General features: G+C 49.6%; 1 protein-coding gene across 1 annotated transcript in view; it reads left to right on the forward strand.

Moving 5' to 3' along the window:
* Positions 1–5,225: 5,225 nt before the first annotated feature.
* The window catches only part of TASOR2 (transcription activation suppressor family member 2), a 30,200-nt gene continuing 12,042 nt past the window's right edge, over positions 5,226–23,383 (forward strand). The window contains exons 1-14 of the mRNA XM_085325852.1: positions 5,226–5,366; positions 6,672–6,767; positions 8,363–8,435; positions 9,738–9,829; positions 10,087–10,224; positions 10,353–10,477; positions 10,577–10,596; positions 10,700–10,799; positions 11,471–11,571; positions 13,176–13,279; positions 15,629–15,701; positions 15,809–15,883; positions 19,235–20,035; positions 21,292–21,528. Coding sequence (XP_085181978.1) covers positions 10,452–10,477; positions 10,577–10,596; positions 10,700–10,799; positions 11,471–11,571; positions 13,176–13,279; positions 15,629–15,701; positions 15,809–15,883; positions 19,235–20,035; positions 21,292–21,528 — 1,537 coding nt within the window. The 5' untranslated portion in view covers positions 5,226–5,366; positions 6,672–6,767; positions 8,363–8,435; ... (1 more) ...; positions 10,087–10,224; positions 10,353–10,451. The remainder of the gene's footprint in view (positions 5,367–6,671; positions 6,768–8,362; positions 8,436–9,737; positions 9,830–10,086; positions 10,225–10,352; positions 10,478–10,576; positions 10,597–10,699; positions 10,800–11,470; positions 11,572–13,175; positions 13,280–15,628; positions 15,702–15,808; positions 15,884–19,234; positions 20,036–21,291; positions 21,529–23,383) is intronic.

Consider the following 23,383-nt stretch of genomic DNA (forward strand, 5'->3'; position numbering starts at 1 on the left):
TTATCAAGTCAGTTGCTGGCCTTAACCCGTGAAAGCACCACATAGAATAGGAGATGCTTCCTACCATGGCCACTCTGATGTGGCAGCACGTCTGTTATCTGGTGTAGACCTGACGCTGTGCAAGCTGACCTAGGGATAAAACCTTGTGCTGATTTAATGGGTTGTCTCAGCTCAGGCCAGAGATCCTTCTTGACCAGTTTCGTGACTCCAGAAGCGGCTGCGTGTGCACAGGGCAGGCATACGGTGCTGTTTCCCCCGAGTGCTCATGCACGCTGCAAAGGATTGTGGCACAGGGACCTCCAGAGAAAGAGCTGGAATCAGTATGCTTAATAACCCTCAACACGGTCCCCTCACAAACCTGTCCAGATGAACCCATCTGCACCATCCCGTGGTGAGACCTTCAGGAAACGCTGCTTGTTATTAGAGCCCCTCCTGCCTTTAGCAGACTGCCCATGGTACACTCAGTGCCCCCTCTTCCATCCCTGGTGGGCAGCTACTTCCCCTTTCATTTGCCAACAGACTCGCTCCTGATTTCTCCAGATGGGCTCCTCCATCAACCCAGTTCAAGCCAGAGGTCCTGTTTTGGCTATCCCATGAGCACAGACCTACTCCGGTAGCCTGTCCCATGCCCAGCATCTGCCCAGGTACATGTTACGTCCTGTCCGAGCTGTCCTGGCTGTGTTGGTACATAGTTTAGTTGAGATCTGTCACCGCATGGCAGGTTCGCTCAACTTTGCTCAGTGGTAGCCCTGCAAATAAAAGGTTAGAAAAGTTATCAGCATCTCCAAGTGGAAAGGATGGGAAGGAGAATGGTGAGAAAGCAAAAGAGAAGGAGGCTGGGTAACAGCAAAGGCTAAAAGTAATGGTAGCAGTAATGGTAGCAAGAAGGGACACTTCAATGGAGGAGAGTCTATTTTGAGACTGAAGGGCTTTGAAGACCCCACACTAAAACACAAGAAAACCCTGATAGACTTGAGTATGCCAAAGCAAATGATTTCCTGGTGTGTGAGCGCACTCGTCTTGCTTTCAGAAGTGCCTTGATGCCACAGCTGCACTGCACTGCCCGCACCAAGCTCCCTGGTGCAGGGCACCTGCCCCATAGCGAGGAACTAGCTCACTGCGCTGCACAGAGCCATCGCTGGGCTCTGCACTGGGCAACCAATTTGCAGGTCTGTCTAATATCAGTTAGCCTTGGTAGCGGTCTGTGCTGAATCTCCTTGCCTGATTGCTCCTGGCAAGTAAACGTAAGCCAGATTTGCATTATGTCAATAACTAGAAATACTTTATACAAGGCTGATAGTACCAAGGCATCTTCCATGGTCAACATGTCGTAGACGTTGACAGCTTCGTAGGCATGACTCAGTCCTGATCCTAGACGTTTGTGGGAAATGCTGTGTTTGGTAACCTGAGTGCCTGAATGTGGTGCCAGTGATACCTCATACCAATGACAGGACCAAGCCAGAAACATTGGGGAACTCCTGGTCAAAGAGGGACAAGATAGAGAAGGGCTGTGGGAAGACACCATGCAGGAGCAGCCGCTCCAAGACAGGTTGAAAGCCTGGGAGGTGAGCAGTGTGGCTGCGTCTGGTCTACGTTAGCCAACGTGGTGGCAAACTTCGGGTGATTTGACATTATTCAAGTGCCTGTGCCAAGCGCTTGAGATGGAAAAAAGAAGGAAAAAAATCCTATTCCTTCTACAAGTTTGTACTAGTAAATTGTTCAAAAGCCGTTTGTTGTGCTCCTGGGTTGGCTTTGGAACCGAGACACGCTGAGACGTTTGCTGGCATGATGGAGGAGGAAAGGTTAAGGAGCAGGCTTCGTTTAGTCTAGAAAAGCCCCAGAGGAGGAAGGAGCGCGAGAGCAGCTTTCCAAGAAACGCTCGTGGAGAGAGGACAGCTTTGCAAGCCGCAGAGATCGGCCTTCGTTGCACACCGGCGTCGATAGCTGCGAAGACGACTTCTCCTTTGGTGCCGGAGAAGAAGATCGCCTGGCCGCGCATCCCCTCCTGGAGGGTTTTGGAGCGTGGATAACGGCCGCTGCAGCTTCCCGTGGGCCGGGCTGGCTCCTCGAGGTCTGCTGCGGCCCTCGGCCGCGCTGCCCGCCAGCCCCGCTCGCCGACGGTGCCACCACGACGGTGCCGCCGCCGCCGCCGTGGGTGCCGGCGTGGCATGGCCTGGCTGCTCGGAGGGAAACGGCCACTTTCGCTTTTGCTTCTGTTTCAAGCACTTTCACTTTCACCCCAGAGCCTGCAACAGCCTCGCGCTCCCCCGGGGACCTGCAGATCGAGGATGCCCGGGTTTTGCGTGTGTTCCTGTGGCTCTTCCTTAGCTGAGGGAGCCTCTCGAATCTGAAAGAGGAGAAGGGGGTGGCAGCGAGCTGCCGCGCTGGGTGACACACTCTGTGACTCTTTCGTCTCGTGTATTTATGTATTACTCTGGGAACTTTTTCTTTCTTTTTTTTTTTTCTTCCCTTTTAGGCTTTCTGTCATTTTCACACTGCAGCTGATCTTTTAGGGAACACAAGGAGCGAATGTTTGAGGTATCATCTGCAAGATTGCTGTTTTTAACGCATTTCCAAAAGCTTCCCAGGCTTTTTTTTTTTTTTTTTTTTTTTTTTTTTTTTTTTTTTTTTTTTTTTTTTTTTTTTTTTTTTTTTTTTTTTTATTTTTTATTTTTTTTTTTTTTTATAAAGCCCTTTGGTTTTTAACCCTGAAAGGTACTGAACATCCAAAGCTTTTGCTGGCTTTAGCTCACCACACCCTCAATGTGTTTTACTCCCTTTGGGACTTTTAACCCTATAATCTTTCTTTGTAAACTCAGTGCCTCACATGTACATTGTGGAAACACAACTGGCTTCCAGCTCGCACATTTGGACATGGTCTTTCCCATGCTCTAAGCCCCTAGATTTGTCGATGATGCAGTTCCAAGGCACTGTTATTAGGAAGAGCAGAATATCGTACCTAAAAAATGAGATGTTTTAGAGCAGTAGCTATGAAATTAGATAGTGCCATTTGCAGTCCTATGTTTTTGAGACATATGAACAAGAATCTCCACTAAAAATCACTGCCATGTCATATGGAGATATTTGGAAGTAAATAGCATTTGGTCACTTGCAGATGACACTGAGCAACCGGTGTGATATGGCTGGGAAAAGGGCAAATGCAAGAAAAACCCAGGGCAGCTCCTCCAGTGTCGTTGTCCCAGCTGGCCTCACTGCTTGCAGGAAGCAGGAACTGACCCTGGACCAGGAGCAAAAAGGTCCCTCTCCGGGGGAGAGAAAGCACTAAGAATACTGAGATATATCAGGAAGACTTCTTTGGGTTTTTTTTTTTTCCAATTTTCTGCCCTCGAGAACCAAGCTATGTTGACCTGCTTTTGTAAAGCTCCTGCCTAACGATTACAGAGGCATCACCTGCGAGCGGGACGTTTAGAAAGCAAATACAAAAAGGCATAAAAGACTTCCGTTCCCCAGAGCGAGGTTAAGAGAGGCAAAAGCACTTTTGAAGATGCTTCCACTTCCCATTCCTGTCTGTCCTCTAACTTTTTCTGAGACTCATTTTTAAACTTGCTTTTAGACTGTTTCCTTCTGCCTTTTTGCCTCATCCAGATTTGCCCTTTGCTCGACAAAAAAAAAAAAAAAAAAAGATAGACGCTGTCTCCCTTCCCCTGTTAAGTCCAATAGTGCAGACTTGCTGCACTGGTTTTTAGTGGTGTAGCTAAATGCATTAAATACACACGATTCAAACTGTTCCCCCCATTTTTGTATTACATCCTTTTTTGGCCTCAAGTAATTTGGAGGAATAGCAAGATTTATGGCATGGGGAATTTTTCTGTCTTTTTAATTGAGGGGGAAAAAAAACAGAAACTTAGCCTTAGCCTTAAAAATAGGAGTCAAAACCCCAAAGAGGTTGCAGGGTGGCATCTCATGCTGCCTTACTTCTCACCAAAGTAAGGTGGGCCTTTCCGTTCAGGAGGCAGTAGTGAGAACGTAACTGTTTGTCTTCAAAATCTCTGTGAGGTTTTCTTTGGAGAGTCAGCAGAGCTCAAAACCTGTTCTTCAGGTGGGATTTGGAGGTTCCACAGTTCTTCCCTTGTTTTAAGTTCACAAGGTCATAAAAATAGCACTTTTAAGTGAGTCTGTACTGCAAACCCTGCTTGAGGTTTGAAACTGCATGAGTCATCACCAATTATAAAGGTTTTAAAACCTGCAAGAGAGACCAAGCCCAGGATTTCCTGTATTTCTAAGTGGCTGCTTTTTTGAAATACCTGGATTTTAGCACCTGTAAAAGCACAGATACTGTGGAGTTTTCTTTTGTTTCTGGTCTCATTTGTAGTGTGCAAAGTGCTTTGGCATCTCTTCTTGTTGGGTGGCGTCTCATGGGAGTGATTTCCTTAGGAGATGCCTGGGCAGAGCATGATCTTTGGGAAAGCTCTACTCATACTGTAGTGATGCCAGTGCTGAAGACACCAAGCATGGAGTAGCAGCGTGCACTTGTCCCTCTTGATGGTGCTTTGCACCTCCTTGGAGCAGCTGGTCACAACTGCATAAGACTTTGAAGGAAGGCTTGCACTGAAGGCCACATTCACTCAGGACCTGAAGATTTCTATAGTCAAGCAGGTGAACCAAGAGACTTGTCTGTCCATGCACCGGGATTTTCCCTGTGTGCAGATACCAACTCTTGCACCCTATAAGAGAGCACAACAAAGTTCAGTCACTTTTTAGCACACGGGAGAACTCTGGCCTGCTGAGAAAGCACAAAGTTAGTTTACGACCAGGTCTTGCTTTTAGAGATCGTTAAGAATTTCCTTTTCTCCTTTTGCACGGGAAGAGCTCCAAAGCTGTCTAGCAGAATTGGAGGGCACTTGGCTAGGACACAAAGGGGGCTCTTCTGTCTTGTTAGAGAGAGTGAAGAGAAAGCAATGGCTAGAGATGACTCCTGAAGCTTACTGGCAAATGGGGAGCTCATCTTCCTCCTTCCTGAGGGCAATTTAACTCACAGGTGAAGTCTCGTGGGTTGTATGGATGGAGACGAGCCATTGGAGACTTACCGGTGGGAGCCGCAGAGGAGCTAGATCAGCTCCACGGAGATCTGGGCTTGCTAGATGAGGCCCATGTGCAGTGAGTCACATTCAGCTGCCACCCGGCTCCGCTGAGGCCTCGTGCCAATGTGGGTATGTTCAGAGTTAATATTTGCACCTGCTTACTGCTTTCCTCCTCCAGGTTTGCATCCGGAGTCAGAAGAGTCGAGTTCCCTTTTGCAGAAAGCGGTTTCGGTGCTGCAGAGCTCCTACCTGGACTATACATCTCGGGACGGTTTTCAATACAGCCAAGCAATTCTGGTGGAAAACGATGTTTTTCTAAATGAGGTGAGGCCTGTGGGAGAGCGGGGCGTTGCTGGGAGCTCAGGAGGGGCATAGGGTCCCACTGCGGGGCTGCTGGATTCTCTAAACTCTGGTTTATTGGCAGATCTTTGTGTCTTTCCTTTCAGCATGCGGCTGATCTGCCTGTCTCATTGGGGCTCTATTTACAGTTCCTGAATGGGGAAAGCCTTTTCTTTGCTTTCTTGCTTTTCTTCCTTCCCAAACTGATGAGGAACAAAAGGTCAATGCAGCCAACGTTGCCAGAGTTCATCAGCAGATGCTGCTGGGGTGGAGCAGGCCGTCAGGGGCAGGTTGAAGTGCAGGTTTCCTATCTGGCAGGGGAACTTTAATGGCATTTTATGTCAAGCCTGAGCTCTGCTGATTCGCAGCTGGACAGGTTTCCGCATGGTATTTCTCTGCCTCCCCTCACCCTGTGCAGGCCCCAATTTTGACCCCAAGTTTCCCTTTCTCCATCTGGATGGGACATGTATGGAACCACTTTTAAAACTCCTCCTTACCTACAGTGCTGTTGTCATTGGTATGGAAGACAGGCCATCTCCTCCGAGGACCGGAGCAGTCTCAACAAGTCTACTTGTTGTCGTGAATTAAGCAGTGCTTAGAAATCTTGGCTGCTTAGGCCTGGGATAGTCGCTGCAGAGCTGGATAAAAAACCTATCCTTTTTTTCATTGTATCATGGAACTCAGGGCTGGGAATGCACAAATCAAGTTATTTGTTGATTTGTTTGTGACTTTTAAGGTCAAAATAGGACTGAACATCTCTACAAGTCATTGAACCTGAAGAAGCAGTGATGAGACTATTGTTTTCTTATCTTTTAACCCCATTTAAAAAACTCATGCTTCCACAATTTCACTTCTTTAATTAAAGCCCCCCAAAACAAACTCAGCTTTAATTACCTCTGGTTACTGCTTGCAGCACACTTTCATGTCTTCAGAGGAGCTGGATGGTGCATGAACCATTTGCAAGGGACAGAGGCGATTTTTCTCCTCACAGGCTGCAATCACCGACGAGCAGGCAGGATGGTCTAGGTGGACTCCAGCCTGGCAGGGGACATGCAGAAAGACACATGGATCGGGATCCCTGTGGTGGGAGGCTGGATATACATGTGCATGGGGAAGAGAATGATGTGTGGGCACCTGGACTGGCTGTATTAGTATCCAGCTGCCCCATAGCGACCACAGCTGAGGGTATGTGGGACGTGCTGTCTACATGCTATGTGTTCCCCGTAGCAGCTTGATCGCTTGGCTCTGGCTTGAACAGACTAGAACACAGTGTCCTTGTGTCTTCTGCAGCTCAAAGCTTTTGCCCAGGCCAAGGAAGCTGCCGGCTACCGCCGGGAGGAGCTGGAGGAGACCTTTGCATTTCTCCTATTTGACAACGAAGAAGAGGTAACCTGAAACATTTTTTTTCAACTTGACAAGGTTGATGCCAAGTGCACGTGGGCTCCTTCCCACTGAAGCCCAGCAGCTCTGTTGACAGAAGTGCCCTGGCTCTTTGTACCTCAGTTGTCAGTGCGATTGCTACTGCAGAAATAGTCCAGAGCAGGCTGTGAAAGTGACTCCTGGGGGGTTTCAGTGGTGGATCTTATTTTGGATCTCTCTAATTGATTACTGTTATTTGAGGCCTGGCTGTCTCTTTTGCCCTCTGCAGGGAGACAAAAGAAGCTTTTCTTTTTCCCAGTGGATTTGCAGGCAAGTATAGGCAGGTGAAACCTTTCAGGTACGCTTAGGAGGGGAAAAAAACCTTTGTGACAGAAGGCAGGAGTTTATCAGGTGGTTTTGGACAAGGTCCCTTGGTTTTGCCATCTACATGGAGAAGGAGTCTGACACAGCTAATGAGAAGTAGTTATTCTTGGCCATTTTTCGTGAGGATGCTTTTAATTTTCTGGAAGGAGTTTGTCTGCACAGGGATGATCAGAGAATCAGGGAGACTAATGGGAATTCACTTTTAACATGAATTAATGATACCGTGTTAAATCACTGCAGTGATAGTTTTGTTTAGGGTGAGGATGGCCTGAATGCAGTTTAGTTCTGCTCATTTGGAATTGGCACCGAAGTAAACCGCTTTCAGTATCTGTTTGGGAGTGGGAATCGTCCCACTTCATTTTAGCTGTTTGAAAGTTAGCACAGTCTGTGCCAGCTGGCTCAGCTCCTCGTATAGTGCTAGGAAAGAGGGAGCTCTCCAGAGAGCAGTTTGGCCAGGCCTAACGAGAGGCATGCAAAATCCTTGGGCTAAATCCGTCTCCGGAGGTACCTCTCTTTCTCTGCTATTCAGAGGAGTCTTAATTGGCTAATCTAAACTTGACACTTGTTAAAGTGTCAAAAAATTAGATGAGGTGAATGCTGTATGTTTTTTATAAAAGGACTGAGTGCAGTTTGGCTGACTCAGTTTTATTTTTCACCCATAATGAATTCATATTAACTTCTCCTATTGTCACTCTTTGGCCAAGATCCTGAAGGTCTTCACATGCTTAGATTAATACACTTTGGAAGTGGATTAAATCAAACCCAGGGAGACACCCTCAAGGCAGAATAATTGTGTCCATGTAGGAGTGAGCATGGGGTAGAAAGTGCACTTTACATTCATGCCAGGCCCTTTGCATTTATTTTTCCATGAATTCCCCATGCAGATAAAGCAAGTGCAAAGTCCAGCCTTGCACTTGCAATGATCTCTGGAGATGATATTTTTTTTCCAGATTTTCCTAGCTTTTCTCCCTGTCCCACAAATGTAGAAAATGCTTCTGTTTCCACAGTGGTTATTGTAACAACACTTGATAAGTAGATCTCAGTATTTAGTTTGTGAAACCACCGGTTTTCTTTCTGTTGGCTTCAGTGGGTATTGAATTCAGTTGTGTTTGTACTATGGGATTGACTTGCAACACATAAGTGTTGAAAGTATTTTGCCAGTTGTGCTACAGATTTCAGTAACTGTGTTCCTTATTTTTGAAAATAGATGGTAAAAGAGTCTGTCTCTTGTTTTGAAGGCAAAAGAGGTTTGTGAGACAGGCCTCCGCATAAACACCAGTTCTATTTCCGTGCTTGGTGACCCAGCAAAAGGTAAGATTTCCATTCACAGGACCAAGAGACCTGTTCACTGCTGTGGGGGCATTGCCTCCTTTAAAAAAAAAAGCAATAAGCCAAAGCCCAGACAAATTCCTGCTACTGCTTTGTTATTAGCAGGAAAAATCCACAGAGACACCTGTATTTTTCACATTTGAAGTTGCGTTTGGATCAAGCAAACAACGGTGTTTTCCTCCTGCCTGCTCATCCAGAGCAGGGTGGGATCTTCCCAAGGGAACATGTCATATCTTCTCTTCTCCATTTCAGGTTTTTTCTCTCTGTTACCAAAGTGGCTTTTTGGCACCTCTCCCCACCAGTTTGCTCCTCAGATTCCCTTTGCTGAGCTTTTGCCAGCAGTCCTGTTATTAATCGGAGCCAGTCGTGATATACCAAAGCCCTTTATGGTCTGTGCTTGCTCCTTGTTCCTTGCTCCAAGAGCTGAGGCCTCAAGTCTATGAAGACACACAGCACAGCACATATTACTCAAAGAAATCGTTTTGTCAGGAGCAGAGCCTCTCGCAGTGCTTGTCCGGGAGGTCTTTGCAGGCCTAGACACCTATTTACTTCACAGCGAATGCAAAATGAAGCAAGAGTGCAATTGCTTACTCATTGTAAAATAGGATACTGACTGTATCTTAATCTCATCTGGGTCTAGATGAATATTACAGCCTGTATAATCAACTGCTGCTTTTCGTAGCCCTCCCCCTGCCCAGTCCCTGTTTGTTCCTCCTAGTCCACTTCTCTGCCCAACTTGCCTGCAGAAATAGAGCATGAATGAAAAAAAAACTGCAGTAAATCCACGTGACATGCTCTGAGCATGGAGAGAAGCTGGGGATAAGTCCAAATGGGCTATGTCACAGGGTAGAAGGTTTGCGTTGGCGCCTGGGATACAGAAGGGCGATACTTCTAGTCAGACCCCCAAGTCCTTTACCAGATCTTCCTTTTAGAGACGAGCCCTTGCTTGGTGCATTTTCATGCTTCACAGGGGTGCAAGCAAGACTGACTCCTCCTGGGCCGTTTTCCCCAGGAGAAACCCAAAGTGTTTTATCACTCCTTTCCTCGAGCTAACCCTGGAACAGATAATGCTGCACCATGCCAGCAGCCAAAAACAGGATAAGAGCCAAAAAGAGTTTCACCCTCTTTAGCGCGGCAAGTACCAGTGCCACTGTGGTTTGCAGCTGGGTGCTGGCTCTGCAGAGCATCCTGTTCACACGAGGAATTTCCTCCTTACAGGCTTTTCAGTGATCAGCATTACTAGACAGACCATGCATGTTATCTTGCATTGCTTTGTTTTCACAGGCGTTTACATTTCCAAGTATGCAGACTATCTTCATCCAAGACCCTGGTATCACGGAAAATCAGGCTATATTGTCATTTTTAAGCTAATTAAGGTAAAATACAAGTCTTTTTATTTTTACATAGAATGGCTTGCAAAGTCACTGTACAGTGCAGGCAGTTTTTAAGGACACTTTGGCACCATACCATAACTGTGAGGGGCAGGGTGTAAAATCAGCTCTTCTAAGAGTTCATTTTTGACTTTGGGGAAAAGGAGCATTCAGGGGTCTTCTAAAATACATCTCTGCCAACAGTTTGGTGTGTGAGTATATGCATGTATTTTTATTTTATTTTTGTAAATGTGCTGGCACAGGGAAAGGTCAAAGCAGTATGTGAGAATTACACTACCAGCTATACCTGCCCATCTCCAGGCTACGACTGTCACGTCGCCGTGAGCAGAAACAACATATCCTCAAAGACCAGCCACTTCCAGGCCTTTGAGCTGAGCCAGGTACGAGGTCTCGCAGGAGGACTCTGCAGACAACTTGCTTGCAGGCCACGGGGGAATACAGTGCTGGGCGAGGTGCCTCGCTCACTCCTTACTGTGTTTTCTCATCTGTATTTCCCTTCTCCCCCCAGTATTATGTGTATGAAGTGTCCGACGGCAGCATTGCAGAGCGCCCCAGGCAGATCTGCCCGTACATAGTCGTCGCCTGTCAGTACAGGGAGCCGAAGGGGATGCCTGTCTTAGCTAGAGAGAGCCTGTAAGCAACTTACTGTTGTTCTGAAATGCCCAGTCACTTTTGTGGGCTGGTTTCCCTTTCCCGCTGCTAAATATCCCTCTTTTTCTCCCTTTTCTTTAGACCTGAACTTAATCACAAAGGTAAGAGCATCTGGCGGTTGGTTTCATTTTACAAATGCACCTCTCTGTTTGCCTTCCTCTTCTCTCCTGTTTCCCTGAGCTTCTTTTATCCTTTTGCCTGTAGCATCTTACTGCCCGTGGAGGGGACAGCTCTTCATCCGAGGCCAGCTCTTGTGCAGCATCGCCCTGCGGACCCCGTACAGCTCTACGATTCCAGCCCAGCTGTACGTAGCCTCTTTCTCTTCTTTCTGTGCAGTTAAGGGTGTGGGGGGGAGCATTACAGCTACTGTTGGTGAGCGTTTTGGGGTTGCCTGTGGGCCCTTAGCATGCAGGTCTGCTGCCAGCCTCTGGATATCTGTATACTAGCAAGAGCCAGCTTTATCTCTTCTGTCCCATCCTTTCCTTATAGTTGTACTAGGTCAGGCCCTGAGCTGCAGCAGGAAACCAGCACTTTGCTATATTAACTAGGCATATTTATTCCAAATCAATTATTCTTGCTTGGGCTTTTTCTCCTTGTGAGCAGGGGGCTTGGTGGTGATGCAGATAGAGTCAGCTGGTTGTGTTTACAAACCAGCACAATGGCAAATAAAGTATTGAAGTAACTAGTGTTCAAAAAAAAAAAAAGATTTAAAATCCTCAGCAGTCAGAAACCAGCTGGCGAGGAGCAATTTGAGACAGCCAATAACAGCCAGTAACAGAGACACCAATACCAGGATTTGGAGGTGTTTCCAAATAGGATCCTCAAATCAGCAAAATGTTAAGCCACTTCTCTGGCCTTCTCCAGAGCTGCGTTCTCTGATTTCATGGTGATAGAGTAACCTAGGGCTTCTGCTATCCTTAACCCTGAGAACTTTTTACACTTCCAATCTCATCCTCTATTGCTCTCTCCCCACAGGCCTCCCAACCTGGACATTAACCATGTCATGGGTTTATCCGACTTGAAGAAAAAGCTACCAGAAGCTGCATTTGGGAAAAGCAATTATGTTGAGAATGAAGGTGAGCAGAAAATCCGCCGACAGATGAGTAACAGTGTTCTGGTGTTGCACCATAGCAATTGCTGCAGTGGGTCAGAGCACAGGCCCACGTAGCCTCACGTCCTGTCTTGGATGGTGGCTGGTTGCAGATTGCAAGGAGAGAGCTCACAGCAGGATAGAGATAGATAGGAAAGATTGTCCACGCTCAATATGGTCTCCCAGTGTGGCACAATCATCTTCCCAAAGCGAAGCCAACCCGTTCCTGTGATGGGACAGGGTGGGAGACGCTGCCTATTGAGGTGTGCGTGGCGGAGCTGCGCAGGAAGACAGATTTCCTCTTCGTCACGCAAACTTGCTGCCAAGAAAGGTCGGACGTGGTGTCTCCCACCTCCGGGCTGATGGGGGGTAGCCACCAGCCAAAGCCAAAAGTGGGGTGATTCGCTGCCTGCAGTAGCTCTGTGGGTAGTCACTGGTGACCTGCTTGTCACTGCAAGAGGATGACAGTGACTGCGGAAGACAGCATGAGAGAGAGAGGAGTGTGGAGAGCTGGGGGAGAGGCAGGGATTGCTCTGCAGTCAGCAAGAATAAAAGCATAGATTTGGGGAAGGGAGAGAACGGCTCTGCTGACCCCGTAGCCTATGTGCCTGTTGTCACCTGCTGTCTGTCCTGGCCACTGTCAGGTAGGGAGGAGGATGCCTGTTCCTGTCTCTAGTTATGCTTTGGGGTTTGTACTGCTGATTGGTTTTTCGGAGGGAGTTCTGATGAGCCTGGCAGCTCTTAGCCCCAGGATGATAAGCTCCCAAAGGCTGTCAGTGGCTGTGTGCTGCAGCAGGTACATGGTTACTCATGCTGGTGTTGCAGGTTGTGCACAGAGAGCCCTGGATGCTGTTTGCAGAACCTTCAAGGTGCATTTCCATGGCATCTTGCACCAAAAAAAAAAAAAAAAAAAAAATGTGGGCTGCTGCAGTGCTGCCTTCCCGCTTTGCCGAGCCAGCCAGGGCGCTGATCCGGCCAGCTAACAGCAAGCCTGTTTGGGAGGATTAGCATTCAGGTTGCAGTGCAGATCAATGTGATAGTGCCAGGGCAGGGGAGGAGGCCGGGGAAGTGGGGGAAGCCATGGCAGCACTTCATGAAGTTGCCGCGGAGCCACAGTCTCATGGTCGGCTGATGAGAGAGAGAGAGAGAGAAAATGCTCACTTGAGCAGAGGACTTTTGCTGTGAGGTTCAGGAGCAGACAAGGTGAGTCCAAGGTCTTGCATTTGCTAAACTTCCTTGAGGATCAGTGTGTGGAACAGGGATGCTTCACAGCAGGGGAGAGTACGGCGTGTGAGGATGGGATATTTCAGTCTGAAAGGCTTCTGGTCTCCGTTGAAAGCACACAGCAACGTCACGCAAATTGCTGTTGTTAGCTGCAGTGATGAGTTAGGAAACATCTCCCATGAACAGTGGGCTGAAGAGGAAACTCACTGAGACGTGAATTCATGTACCAGCTCAGGAAACCTTGATAACCATTGTTTTTAAAAACAGTTCTTCCACTCCTTCTCCCTGTTATGAGAGCACTTGTTCATTTAGCGTTCATTTAAGAGTCACTACTTCAGCATCACATTCTCTCTGTTTTGTTTGCAGTGTGTTTTCAAGGCATTTACTTCAGTCTATATGAAGTGGAAATCTCAAACAAGGATCAACATAAAATGGATGAATTATTACAAAACCTAAAGGAAAAAGACTTGGTAAGTGTCCTTCTGGGAGGAAAGTCTTCTTTTAAGCGTTATTTAAATGGTCTGTTGAAACTTTTGAGAACGTCATTCACAGATTCTGAAGTAACACCCAAGTGGAACAAATTTCCCTGCTCTAAGAATTATTTTTATGCTTTGTTATTCTCAAGCATAGGTTAGTTTTTCTGCATATAAACTGTTAGCTGGAGATCACCTGCTGCCAGCTGTGAATGGATCTAGGGTGAGAAAAATGGTACACTGAGCAGAAGGCTTTATACCAGGCGAGCCTCTTTGTGACTATGTTTAGGCCAGGGGAGACTATTACATTGAGTTGTCTTTATTAATGATTTTTCCCATTGACTGCAAACAGTATAGTTTACAAGGACTGCAGTGGGATTTTACTTATCAGGAAAGCAGAAGCCGAGCCCCGCAGTGCTAGAATGATGATTGCTGAGCAAAAGATACCAGCTGTCACATGCCTACCTTTCTCCCTGGAGGGTGGCTGAAAAAGAGCACCCGCTCCGGCTTTTTCCATCCCACTGGGGCCTTTCTGCTCCCCGCATGACCGTCACAGCTCCTGTTGACTCCAGGAGACAGACGTTGCCTCCAGAGGAGTGCAGCACCCGCGTCTGCGCTGAGATTTGTGGTTGGGTTGGATTTGGCTTTGCTGCCGCTGGTTGCTGTGTCAAGTCTGATGCTTCCCGTAAATCCAGAATTATAATTCATGGCTGCAAGCGTGCAGCTGGCTGGGCACCTCCTCCCCTCCGTATAAACTGGCAGCGATCCATGAACTCCCCGGAAAAGCTGTTGCTGTGCAGCCCACCGGTGTGCAGCTTCCCACATCTGCAGCTGCTTAAGGATAGATCCTGCATCCCGCCAAGCCGTGGAGAGCCAAACTCCCTAGAGGAACCGAGGGAGATGAGATGGTTGAGTTGGGGCCGTAAGCAGTTTGGTTTTGAAAGCCAATGGGAGCATCGTTTCCCTAGAGTTTCCCAGCCCTTGTACACACGTCGAGCTGGATTAAAACATCGCCCATGTTTCAGTGAGGAAGCAGTGTGCTTCTTCCCTCCCCTTGACATGCTCTTGAATGGCCAGTGGGTGAATGTGCTTTCACGGCAGCTCTCAAGAGTGCAAGTGAAAAGCCTTGAAAGGGAATATCCTTTCCCTTCCAGTGATGCCTCCACCAGGCACCACAGAGTGGAAGCGAAAGGATGCCTGGGGATACGGGGTTGCACCCATCTGAGTGCGAGGTGACTTCCCTCCGCTGTGTGTCGGCAGCTGTGGGTTTGATTTTCCTCCTTACGTTCCTGAAAGTTGACCTGTTGGTGAGAAACCACAGCTATTTCATTGAGCTGGATTTATGCAGGGGAAGTTTTGGCTTTTATCTTTTCTACTGTGCTGACTTGAGACAACTGAATCAGGGAGCTGCTGTCCTGAATAGTGAATATTACGCTCAAATTGTTTGGTATTTCCAAAGTTGCTCTGCTGTCACTGGAAAACGAGGCTTGCTCTACCTGTGGCTGTGAGGAACAGACCAGTCCTCTGTCAGGTCCAAATGTGTCGGATGGGATCAGCTAAGTTCCACGGAACATTAGAAGCCTTAAAGTTATTCAATTTTTCCAAGTTTCCTGAAAAGAGGTGTCTGCATGGAGGAAGGGGACCCAGATGAGTGCTGCCGTGACGGGAAAAGCAGCCCACACCAAGCTCTGAGATGAAGCATCGGAAAACACCCAAGCATAAGAAAAGCCTCAATAAGTGCACATGTCTTTTTAGACATGCAACCATCCAGCTTTGAGATGGAGCCACGGGAGCTTCGAACACTCAGCAGATGTTTTTTTCACGTATTTTTTGATGCTGCTGCTGCTATAAGGAAGTTGCATAGATTGAACTTCAGCCAGGCTCATGGCTGGCACTGTTGGTTGTGTTTTGTCAGAGGCTGGTATCCTGCTTTACTTTTCCTGCTGGAAAAACCTTCCCCTTGTGGTGATGAGAGCTATTCCTGACTGAGGTGCTTGGGAGCTTCTGAACTGAAGGGACTAAAATTGTTAGCCTTGTTCATTAATTGCAACCAGTTTGACTAAGTATATATGTATTTTTAAGAAACAGATGAGAGGAATTTGGGTGCTGAATAACAACTTAAATGGACTGCCCCATCTCTGGGTTAATGGTCCCAGCTGACCCAACTGGCATGGACTGAATATTGTCCAGTAAGCTGCCCACTGACCTTCTCAGCAGGGAATAAGCTGCTGGTGTTGGTGCATGTTCGCCATCAATCGGTGCCTGTTAACAGTCATCCTGAGCAATATTAAATTTGCCTAGGAGGGAAGGGAGAGGTTGTTCTAACTTTGCATGTGTTTGTTCTAGGCAATCATCAAATATTTACAAGATCAAGGAGCTCTTATCCTCCTCACATCCGCTGCCTTAACACGAGACGATGGTAAGACTTGGCTACGTAGGAACCGAGACATGGGATGGACATCTCCTGCTCTGGTTTGGGAATGGAGGGTGGACACTCTCCGTCTAAACAAAACCTTTCTTTTGCAGCATTCAACCCCGAGGAGCCTGTCAGCCTCCTGGCCCTGTTCCTGTTCACCTCGTCCCGGTCGGTGTGCCTGAGAGGTAGGGAGGTTCCCTTTGCTGGCTTCACTCGCTGTATTTTGAGTGCAGAATCCTCACCAGGAGGTCCTCGGAGATGCAGTCCTCCTGAAGAGCCAGTTTCTCCACTCGGCACCCCCTATAGCTTTCGTGCAAAGGGATTTCAAGGAGGTTGTTTAGCTGCAGGTGCTGAGCACCCTTTCGAGGGCTTGGAAGCGAGATCGGTACCACCTCTCTGCCTATTAAGCTGCCTTTTAAGCTGGTCTCAGTCAGGGTCCCCATGTCTCACCCTTTCACTGCGGGCTTTTGCCCCTTTACAGGAAGTTGGTGCGGGTGCAAAATAATCCCTTTGCCCCCTCTCAGTCACTTTTCAGCAGCATCTGCTCCCTGAACTGACTCACGTGTGTGCACGGCCTGGCTTACGCCCCTGCAGTGCAGGGCAGCCGTGCTCGGGGGGCGAGACGACACAGTGTGCTCGCTGGGCCCTGCGCTGAGCCGACATGATTTGCTAAACCAGCAGGAAAATAGCCTGCCCTAAAAAAAATAAGGGAATGATTTTCTGCTGAGATAACAAGTGAATTAGGCTCCGTGAAAGGTCACTGCTGGTGTAGGCAGGGAGAGGAGGAGGGATGGGGAAGGAACCTTGCTCCTCTTCGCAGCAGCCAGCGTTCGCAGGCTCGGCCGGGTTGCATAATTCACTTGGGGACACCTGGCCACCAGCTGGAGCCGTGCGGACGTGGGTCCAGTTTCCTCTCTGCTGAATCAGCTGCGGGATCCATAGGTGCTGGCAGAGGGACTGTGACGACTGGTTGGGGTGCATGACGGGTGTTGTGGCGGGAAGCTGCGGTGCTTTGCTGCTACGAAGGTGAGTCAAAGCTCTGGGGCCTGCAAGGTGACTCCAGGCGCTGTTTCGAGGCTGTTTGCATCCCCCGAACGTGCCTCTTCTCCTGCAGAGCAAACACTGAGGCACTGAATGAGAGCAAATATAGGTTGTAGAGTTTGAACCTGCAGATCTCGAAATGACAAGTCCCAATGTCTGCTGCATTTGCTACATATATTCTCTGTTGACTTTACACTGCGTTGCCCACGTGGAAATATTCATATTACAATTCCCTCCTGCGCACGTAAAGAAGGTTGTCGCCCACTCTGCCCTGGACAGCTTCGTCAGCTCTCTTCTCACCCAGAAGTACTTCTGGCCTTGCAAATCCCTGAGCAGCGTTAAAAATACAGGGGCCTTTTGCTCTGCGTAACTTCTGGCTTGCTTTCTGTTGAGTCATCCGAGGGACAAGCCAAGAGACCATTTATGCCAGCACACACTGGTATTTTAGTCCGCCTGTGTGTGTGCGTGTTGACTGGCGCTGTCTTGAAGCCGTACAGGACGTACGTGTCCTCCCCTCCCCGGAAGAGAAAATCAGCAGGAGAGCAGAGAGGACCCGCCAGCACATCTGGGCATGGATCGCTTTGGCTTCTCCGTTTGACCTCTAACTGTAAACTCTCTTTTCCTTCTGGATCTGCAAAAGAATTGGGCTTGTAAGTCGGGTGAAGATGTGATGATGACTAGGCAGTGTGGGCTGCAGCTGTCTTAGAGGTCTGAATTCAAACTGGTTTTAAGGACTTCACTGCTGGTAGCTTGCGTTAGTGTGATAACTTCACTAGCTGCTTTTCTAGACCTAGGAGAGAGGCAAGCACCTCTGGAGGCAGGTTGAAGATCCAAACTGTGTCTGCAGGGGCCTGGCACTCTCTGTTGAGCATAGGGGTTAGTAGGTCTTTGCTCTGATATCTGAATTAAGCCCCTGAAGTTGGGTGAGGTGAATACCAGGAAGGGGGGACACGTGTGGAGACCAGACTGGAGGAAGGATCTGGCCACCCAGATACCGAGATCCTGCGATGGGAGGAAAATACAGTCCAGATCATGGGGATCTAGTGGTGCAAGGCTGAATGTGAGCATGTGTGCTGGGGGAGAGGGGAAGAAGGCAAGGGAAGGAGCGCGGTGGAGACTGGAGAGAGCGCCGGCCACGAGGAGCACCCTGGGGCGAGCGCGGCGCCTTGGAAGCCCGTGCGGCCATCAGGAAGGTCTGGGGACGCACCGGCTGCGGCTGGTGCTGAGGTTAAGGAGGAAGCAAAGCTTGGGAAACGGGAAAGCAGCTGGCAGCGGTGGAAAGGGGCGAGGGGAGAGGACAACACTGAGCAAGCGCTCTGTGCCGGGCCGGGCCGGGCCGGGCCGGGAGCTTGAGCGTTAGCAGCGTCCAGGTGTTTTCTCTCTGGGGCCAGCAGGACTCCTGCATGTGCCGTGTCGCCGCTGCTTGCGCGAACGGCGTTACCCCGGGGACTGTCCTGCATCCAAGACCTCTTCTCGCTGTGATTATAAACCCCATCTGTGTGTTAGGGCTTCTCCTTTCCCTGAAGATGCAGCACAGCCGTGCTGAAAATGGATGCACATGAAGACAGCGGTGGCACCATGGAGGCACGAGAAGGGCGTGATGGACGGACGCAGTCGGAAGTCGCTCGGCGCGGATTCGAAGCATGAGTAACATTTCCCGCTTCGAAGCAAGTGGCCTCCGAAGCTGCTCCCTTCCCGCACAGACGTAGGAAACCCACCGCGTTCCCGAGCCAGCCGCCGCGGCAGGGAGCCAGCCCCCAGGGTCCTCGCTGCAACAGGGGCGTGCATTACGTGCCCCTGCAGCCAAAAAAACTGTCCAAGTCGGCGTGTAACGCATAGGTGGGTCAGGCCTGCGGGGGCGAGCAGGGAAGCCCTGCTGTTTTCAGCAGGATCGCTTCTCCGGCTCCGAACCTGGAGGCAAGGGTTTGTCCTCTTCGTTCGTGCTGCCCCCGTCCCCGCTGCTTCGCTTGCACTGCTTCCGCTCGTGCTCGCAGCAGGTAGAGACGGAGCTGCTGGAAGCGGCGTCCGAGCAGGAATGTAAGCAAGAGGAATGACGTGAATTCGGTGACAGTCTAAATGCCCTGCCTGGCCAACCATAAAGTTGGACAAGTCAAAAAGTATCTATATATGCATTTTCAGAGTTCTGACTCTCCTAAATGTTGGGCTTCTCTAGAAATGTCAGGGCGAGGGGACTAGACCTCTGTGTGTGAGATCTCGCCCTTTAATTTCTTGGAGAATGGGGCTGGCTGATAAAACAGCAGTCTTTCTTCTTGGTTTCCTCCCCTTCTGACTCCCACACACAGTTCTTCCGTACCTTCAGCAGTTACAAACATCCTTCAGATGAGGACGCTGCCCCTGGGGCTGGTTGGCTTTTTGTAGGTTGGCTTGTCAGGCTTTTTCATGCTTTTGTTATTTTAGCATGCAGTGGTGAGGCGATTTGAGGAATTTAATCCTTTTCTTAACATGAGTAAAACTCTTCTCTTTTCCTTTCTCAGTTGACAAGCAAGATCCAAAAGCTGAAAGGAAGGATAGTGACATCTCTTTAAAAATAGCCTCAATTTTGCCTGGACTTCAGTATGCCATACAGAAAGCCACCAATTCTTCGTGCGAAGACACGGTCAGTACCAGCGTACGTATCAAACGGCACTTCCAGGAGTTTGCAAAGCGTGGTCAAAATGCACAGCCCATCTCTGACCAGAACAGCCGAGTTCCCGTTTCTTCTCTCCTGTCACCAGCCGAGGATGAATGTACTAATCCCTTTAAAAAATGCTCGGAGGAGTCTGTCTCGCAGCTGCAGCGTTATCTCTCCGATCCCAGCAGCTATACCCTGGAAATGTCGGCTGCCTTAGGATGTTTGGCCGGTGCCGTTCAGTCCCTTTGCGGAAACTCGGAGGCTGTTTGTGATGTGGACTTCTCTCTAGTTGCGCCGCCAGATCCTATTCCTCCCAACACGGCAGCAGAAATAAAGGTGAAAAGTGAAACGCCAAAGCGCGCCGCAGGACTGAACCGGGGCGGCAAAGGCACCGCGGCAGACGGCAGCCCGGCCAGCACGCTGCGGGTGCAGCAGAGCAAGAGGAAATCCAGCCGAGCCATCGTGACCGGCACCAGGAAGAAATGGTCCCCCCTCAAGATGCAAATGCATCCTGTGGGGGACAGCGGCAGAAACAGGAAAGCAACCAAGAAGAAAAAAATCAGCATCGCCTTCTCTTTCCCTAAAAAGCCGGGGCTCACGGCCAGTTCTGACGAGCCCATGCTCAAACTGGCCAATTTGCAATTTCCGCACAGAAGGAAAAGAGGTAAGTGGTGGCTTCCTCCTGCCTCTCCAGGTTATCCAGCGAGGATGCTCAGGCTTTGCTGAGAACCGCATCGCCTTGCGTTGCTCCCGGTACCCGGGGCCAGCAGACGCGGCCCGAGAGCATCTGCACTGCTCTGCGGGTGTCCGCGTGGTCGCTCCTTCAGCTGGGGAAGGAGACCGGGGCGATGAGAGGGGATCTCAGCGAAGGTGCCTGAAGCTCGGTGCGACGGTCCGTGCCATCGCTGCCCTTTGCTGCGCAGGCAGCTCAGCCCGCTCACGGTTACTGCATCCCTTGTCCGAGGACTGTCAGCATCTCAGGCAAGGAGTAGTTGCCCAAACTGAGGTTACAGCAGGTTGCCTAGATAACCAGCCACCCTCTGTGATCACATTCTGGCTTCCTGAAAGCCAACTTTTTTGCTGTGGCCTTGATGAAATGAGAGGTGTGAGACTGATCCCACCAAACTTACTCGGCTGAAAGCTGCTCTCTGGCTTGAGCTGCTCATGCAAGGTGCCCTCAGTGGGATAAATTGTCCTTTGGAGGCTCCTTTCTCCCTTTTGAGGCTGAAGTAAGCCTGTCCTTTTTGTGCCTACTCCTGATTTGTAGACCCTCGAAGTAGGCTGAGATGAATCGCAACCTTGGTGATGAAACATGGCAAGAAAGGTCCAAAAAAGCCATGTGCCTGCAAAGGTAGCGTCACACTCAACTGGCATTTGCGTGTTGGCGTTTGCACGTCTCGCCGGGAGCAGCGGCGGTGGCAGTGGCCGTGGGCTCTCACGCAGCGCCGGGGCGGTGCGGCGTCCACCCGCTGTGGGCCCAAGGCGGCTCCGGTTCACAGTCTGTCGAGCTCTGCCCTGCAGCGTGCTGCCTCGCGCCCGGGCGTTGCTCTTGGTGCCGTTGCAGGTCCATCTGAGAGGTCCTTCGGTGCCTCTTGGAGAGGTAGATAAGTACCCTCAGGGCTCGAGCATGCCAGGAGTTGGAGTGGAAATCCCTGGAGATCACATATTGTTGGTCAGCAAAGCAGGGTTTTAATGAGCTAAAGAAGTGATGTTTAATTTTTAATAAGCGCTTACTGATCACTTGCATCAGTAATGAACCCACTTGAAGGTTCAGACACGTAAATCAACAGTCACTGACAAATACTCTGCTATCGCCCTTCACAGCTCGAGCAGTCCTTCCACAGTCATAAACCTGTACCTTCGGTGGTTATTGCTTTTAAATTTAAACGTCTTCTGCCCCCTCCCTTTCCCCTGCCCCAGGTGCAGAGGTCCTGTCTGCAGAATTTGTGCACAAAACACAGTCTGAGCCTGGCCAGAAAGGAACCGCAGCTCCCAGCGATCCTGGCTTGGAAACAAAGAGACCAAAGATGCTGAAGAAACCAGATGCGAAGAAGGTTCCTAGTGCTCAGACAGCCACAAAGGCAGCGAAAAGCGGGGTGGTAACAAGTGTGGCTAACAGCCTGTCGAAGCCTCAAGCCAAAAAGCAAGCAGAAAGCGGTAAGAACGCTGTTCCCTGCGGGAGTCTTTCTTTTAAAAGCAGAGCAGCCTGACGCCGTGCTCGAGTCACGGCCAGGCTGTCCAAACAGCACGTTCGGCCGCAGCCGAGGAGCAGACAGGCCTTGCGCCGGTCCGTGACGCAGGTCTGGACGGGGGTCTGGGTGCAGCTGCCCCGTGGCGGGAGACACGAGGGCGACCGCGCACGTCCCCAGGACTGGAGGCACAAACTTTTGAGTTCTTTCCGAATCCTGCTGTTTGCATCCTTGGCAAACTGCTGGGATAGCTTAAACTGCTCGTTTGGAGCAGCTGAGTTTGGAAACGGTATTGGGGCAGCTCACGGCAGTGCGTTACCGCCTCGTAGCCGATATCTGCCTAGATTTTTAGCCCCTTACGTTATAAATCCGATGGTTTTTAAAAAGAGCGAACTGCCGCACCCCTCGCAGACAGACTCTGGCAGAGTTAAAAGGCACCGTGGAAGGCCCTTGAGTGCAGCGTCTGCAGGTGCGGGCTGGGAGTCTGCTTTTAAACTGAGAACCGCTATTACGGTGCCAAAGTAAACGCTGGAACAGGCAAATCATTTCTTTGATAATTTGTCATGTTTTCTCACACTCGCGCTTTGATGTCCTTCTCCAGACCTGTCTCGAGTCTTTCTTCCTCCCCCTTCTGGGGGAGGAGGAGGCTTTGAAAACTGGCTGGGCCGCCTCGGCCCCGCTTGCCCGTTCCCGCTTGGTCTTTTCCTGTGGCATGCCCTGAGACTTCCTGAAACGTGGCAGTGTTGGTCAGCCCGCGCGTGCCGGGCGCTGCTGCCCGCTGCCGCCGGCGCCGGCGGGTCCCAGAGCCGCTGCGGCGGGGGTGGAGGGTGCAGGATGGGCCCCGCTCTCCTCTGGGGTGGGGGGGCGCAGAGATGTCTGTTCACAGCACCGTAGGTAAAAACCTGCTGGATGCCAAGATCTGCCAAAAATGCAGAATAGAAAGAGTGCTCAGAAGTGAGAAATAGGCGATTTAAATGGCAACTCTGCATTTCCCAAGGAAATTAAATGTAACACCTAGGTTTCGTTTAAGCAGGTTCTGCTTGAAGAGGATTTCTGCTGTTTTTTAGTATGAGGTATCAACCTTATTTAATAACTTCATATTGTTTTTATGAACATGGGCCCTGAGCCATGGCAAAGGGTGTTTTTAACAGCAAAAACTAAATGAATACTTATTTTCTCTGCTCTGGCTGCCTTTTAGAGACCCCAGGATTTTGCACGTATTCTGCAGGACAGCTCAGGGGCAGGTTATGCTCTTGAGAGGACGTGTAAAGGGCAACATGAGAGCAGGGTGGCTTTTCTCTGTGTGAGAGGGCTTTTTTGTAACTATGTGGATTACCGAATGCACAGCACAGGGTTTTTCTGTGGTTAAGATTGCAAATATTCAGATGAAAAGAAAGTATAAAGCAAAGAAAAAGGATTAGAGAAATATTTAAAATATTTCCTGTTGTACTGGCATTTCCCCTTTCTGGCGAAATTACTCTGTGCACGGAGGTCAAGGAAATTTTGTTCGCTCCGAGTCTTTTGCCTTTTATTTCTGAGAATAAACCCCATTCCTGAACTCTCTTGGATTCCATGTTTGAATCCTTCTGTAGCAGCCATGGCCCACATGACCGCAGAGTTTTGTTTTCAAATATGCAAAGTGCATGTTGGAGAAACACCTTTTTACTGCCAAACTGAGCCTGCTCAATGTGGAGGTAAGTGGGAGGCAGTGGATGCCACGGTGCCTGTCCGAAAATCGTACACGCGTCAGGAACGAACGCGGGCCTCGAAGCCGTTCTCGAGGCAGAGCCGAGGGGCCCTCGTTTATTCTCCCACTTTGCTTC

This window comes from Rhea americana, unplaced genomic scaffold (assembly GCF_003343005.1).
Source record: "Rhea americana isolate MKP2758 unplaced genomic scaffold, rheAme1 scaffold_1, whole genome shotgun sequence".
In the NCBI taxonomy this organism is placed as follows: Eukaryota; Metazoa; Chordata; class Aves; order Rheiformes; family Rheidae; genus Rhea; species Rhea americana.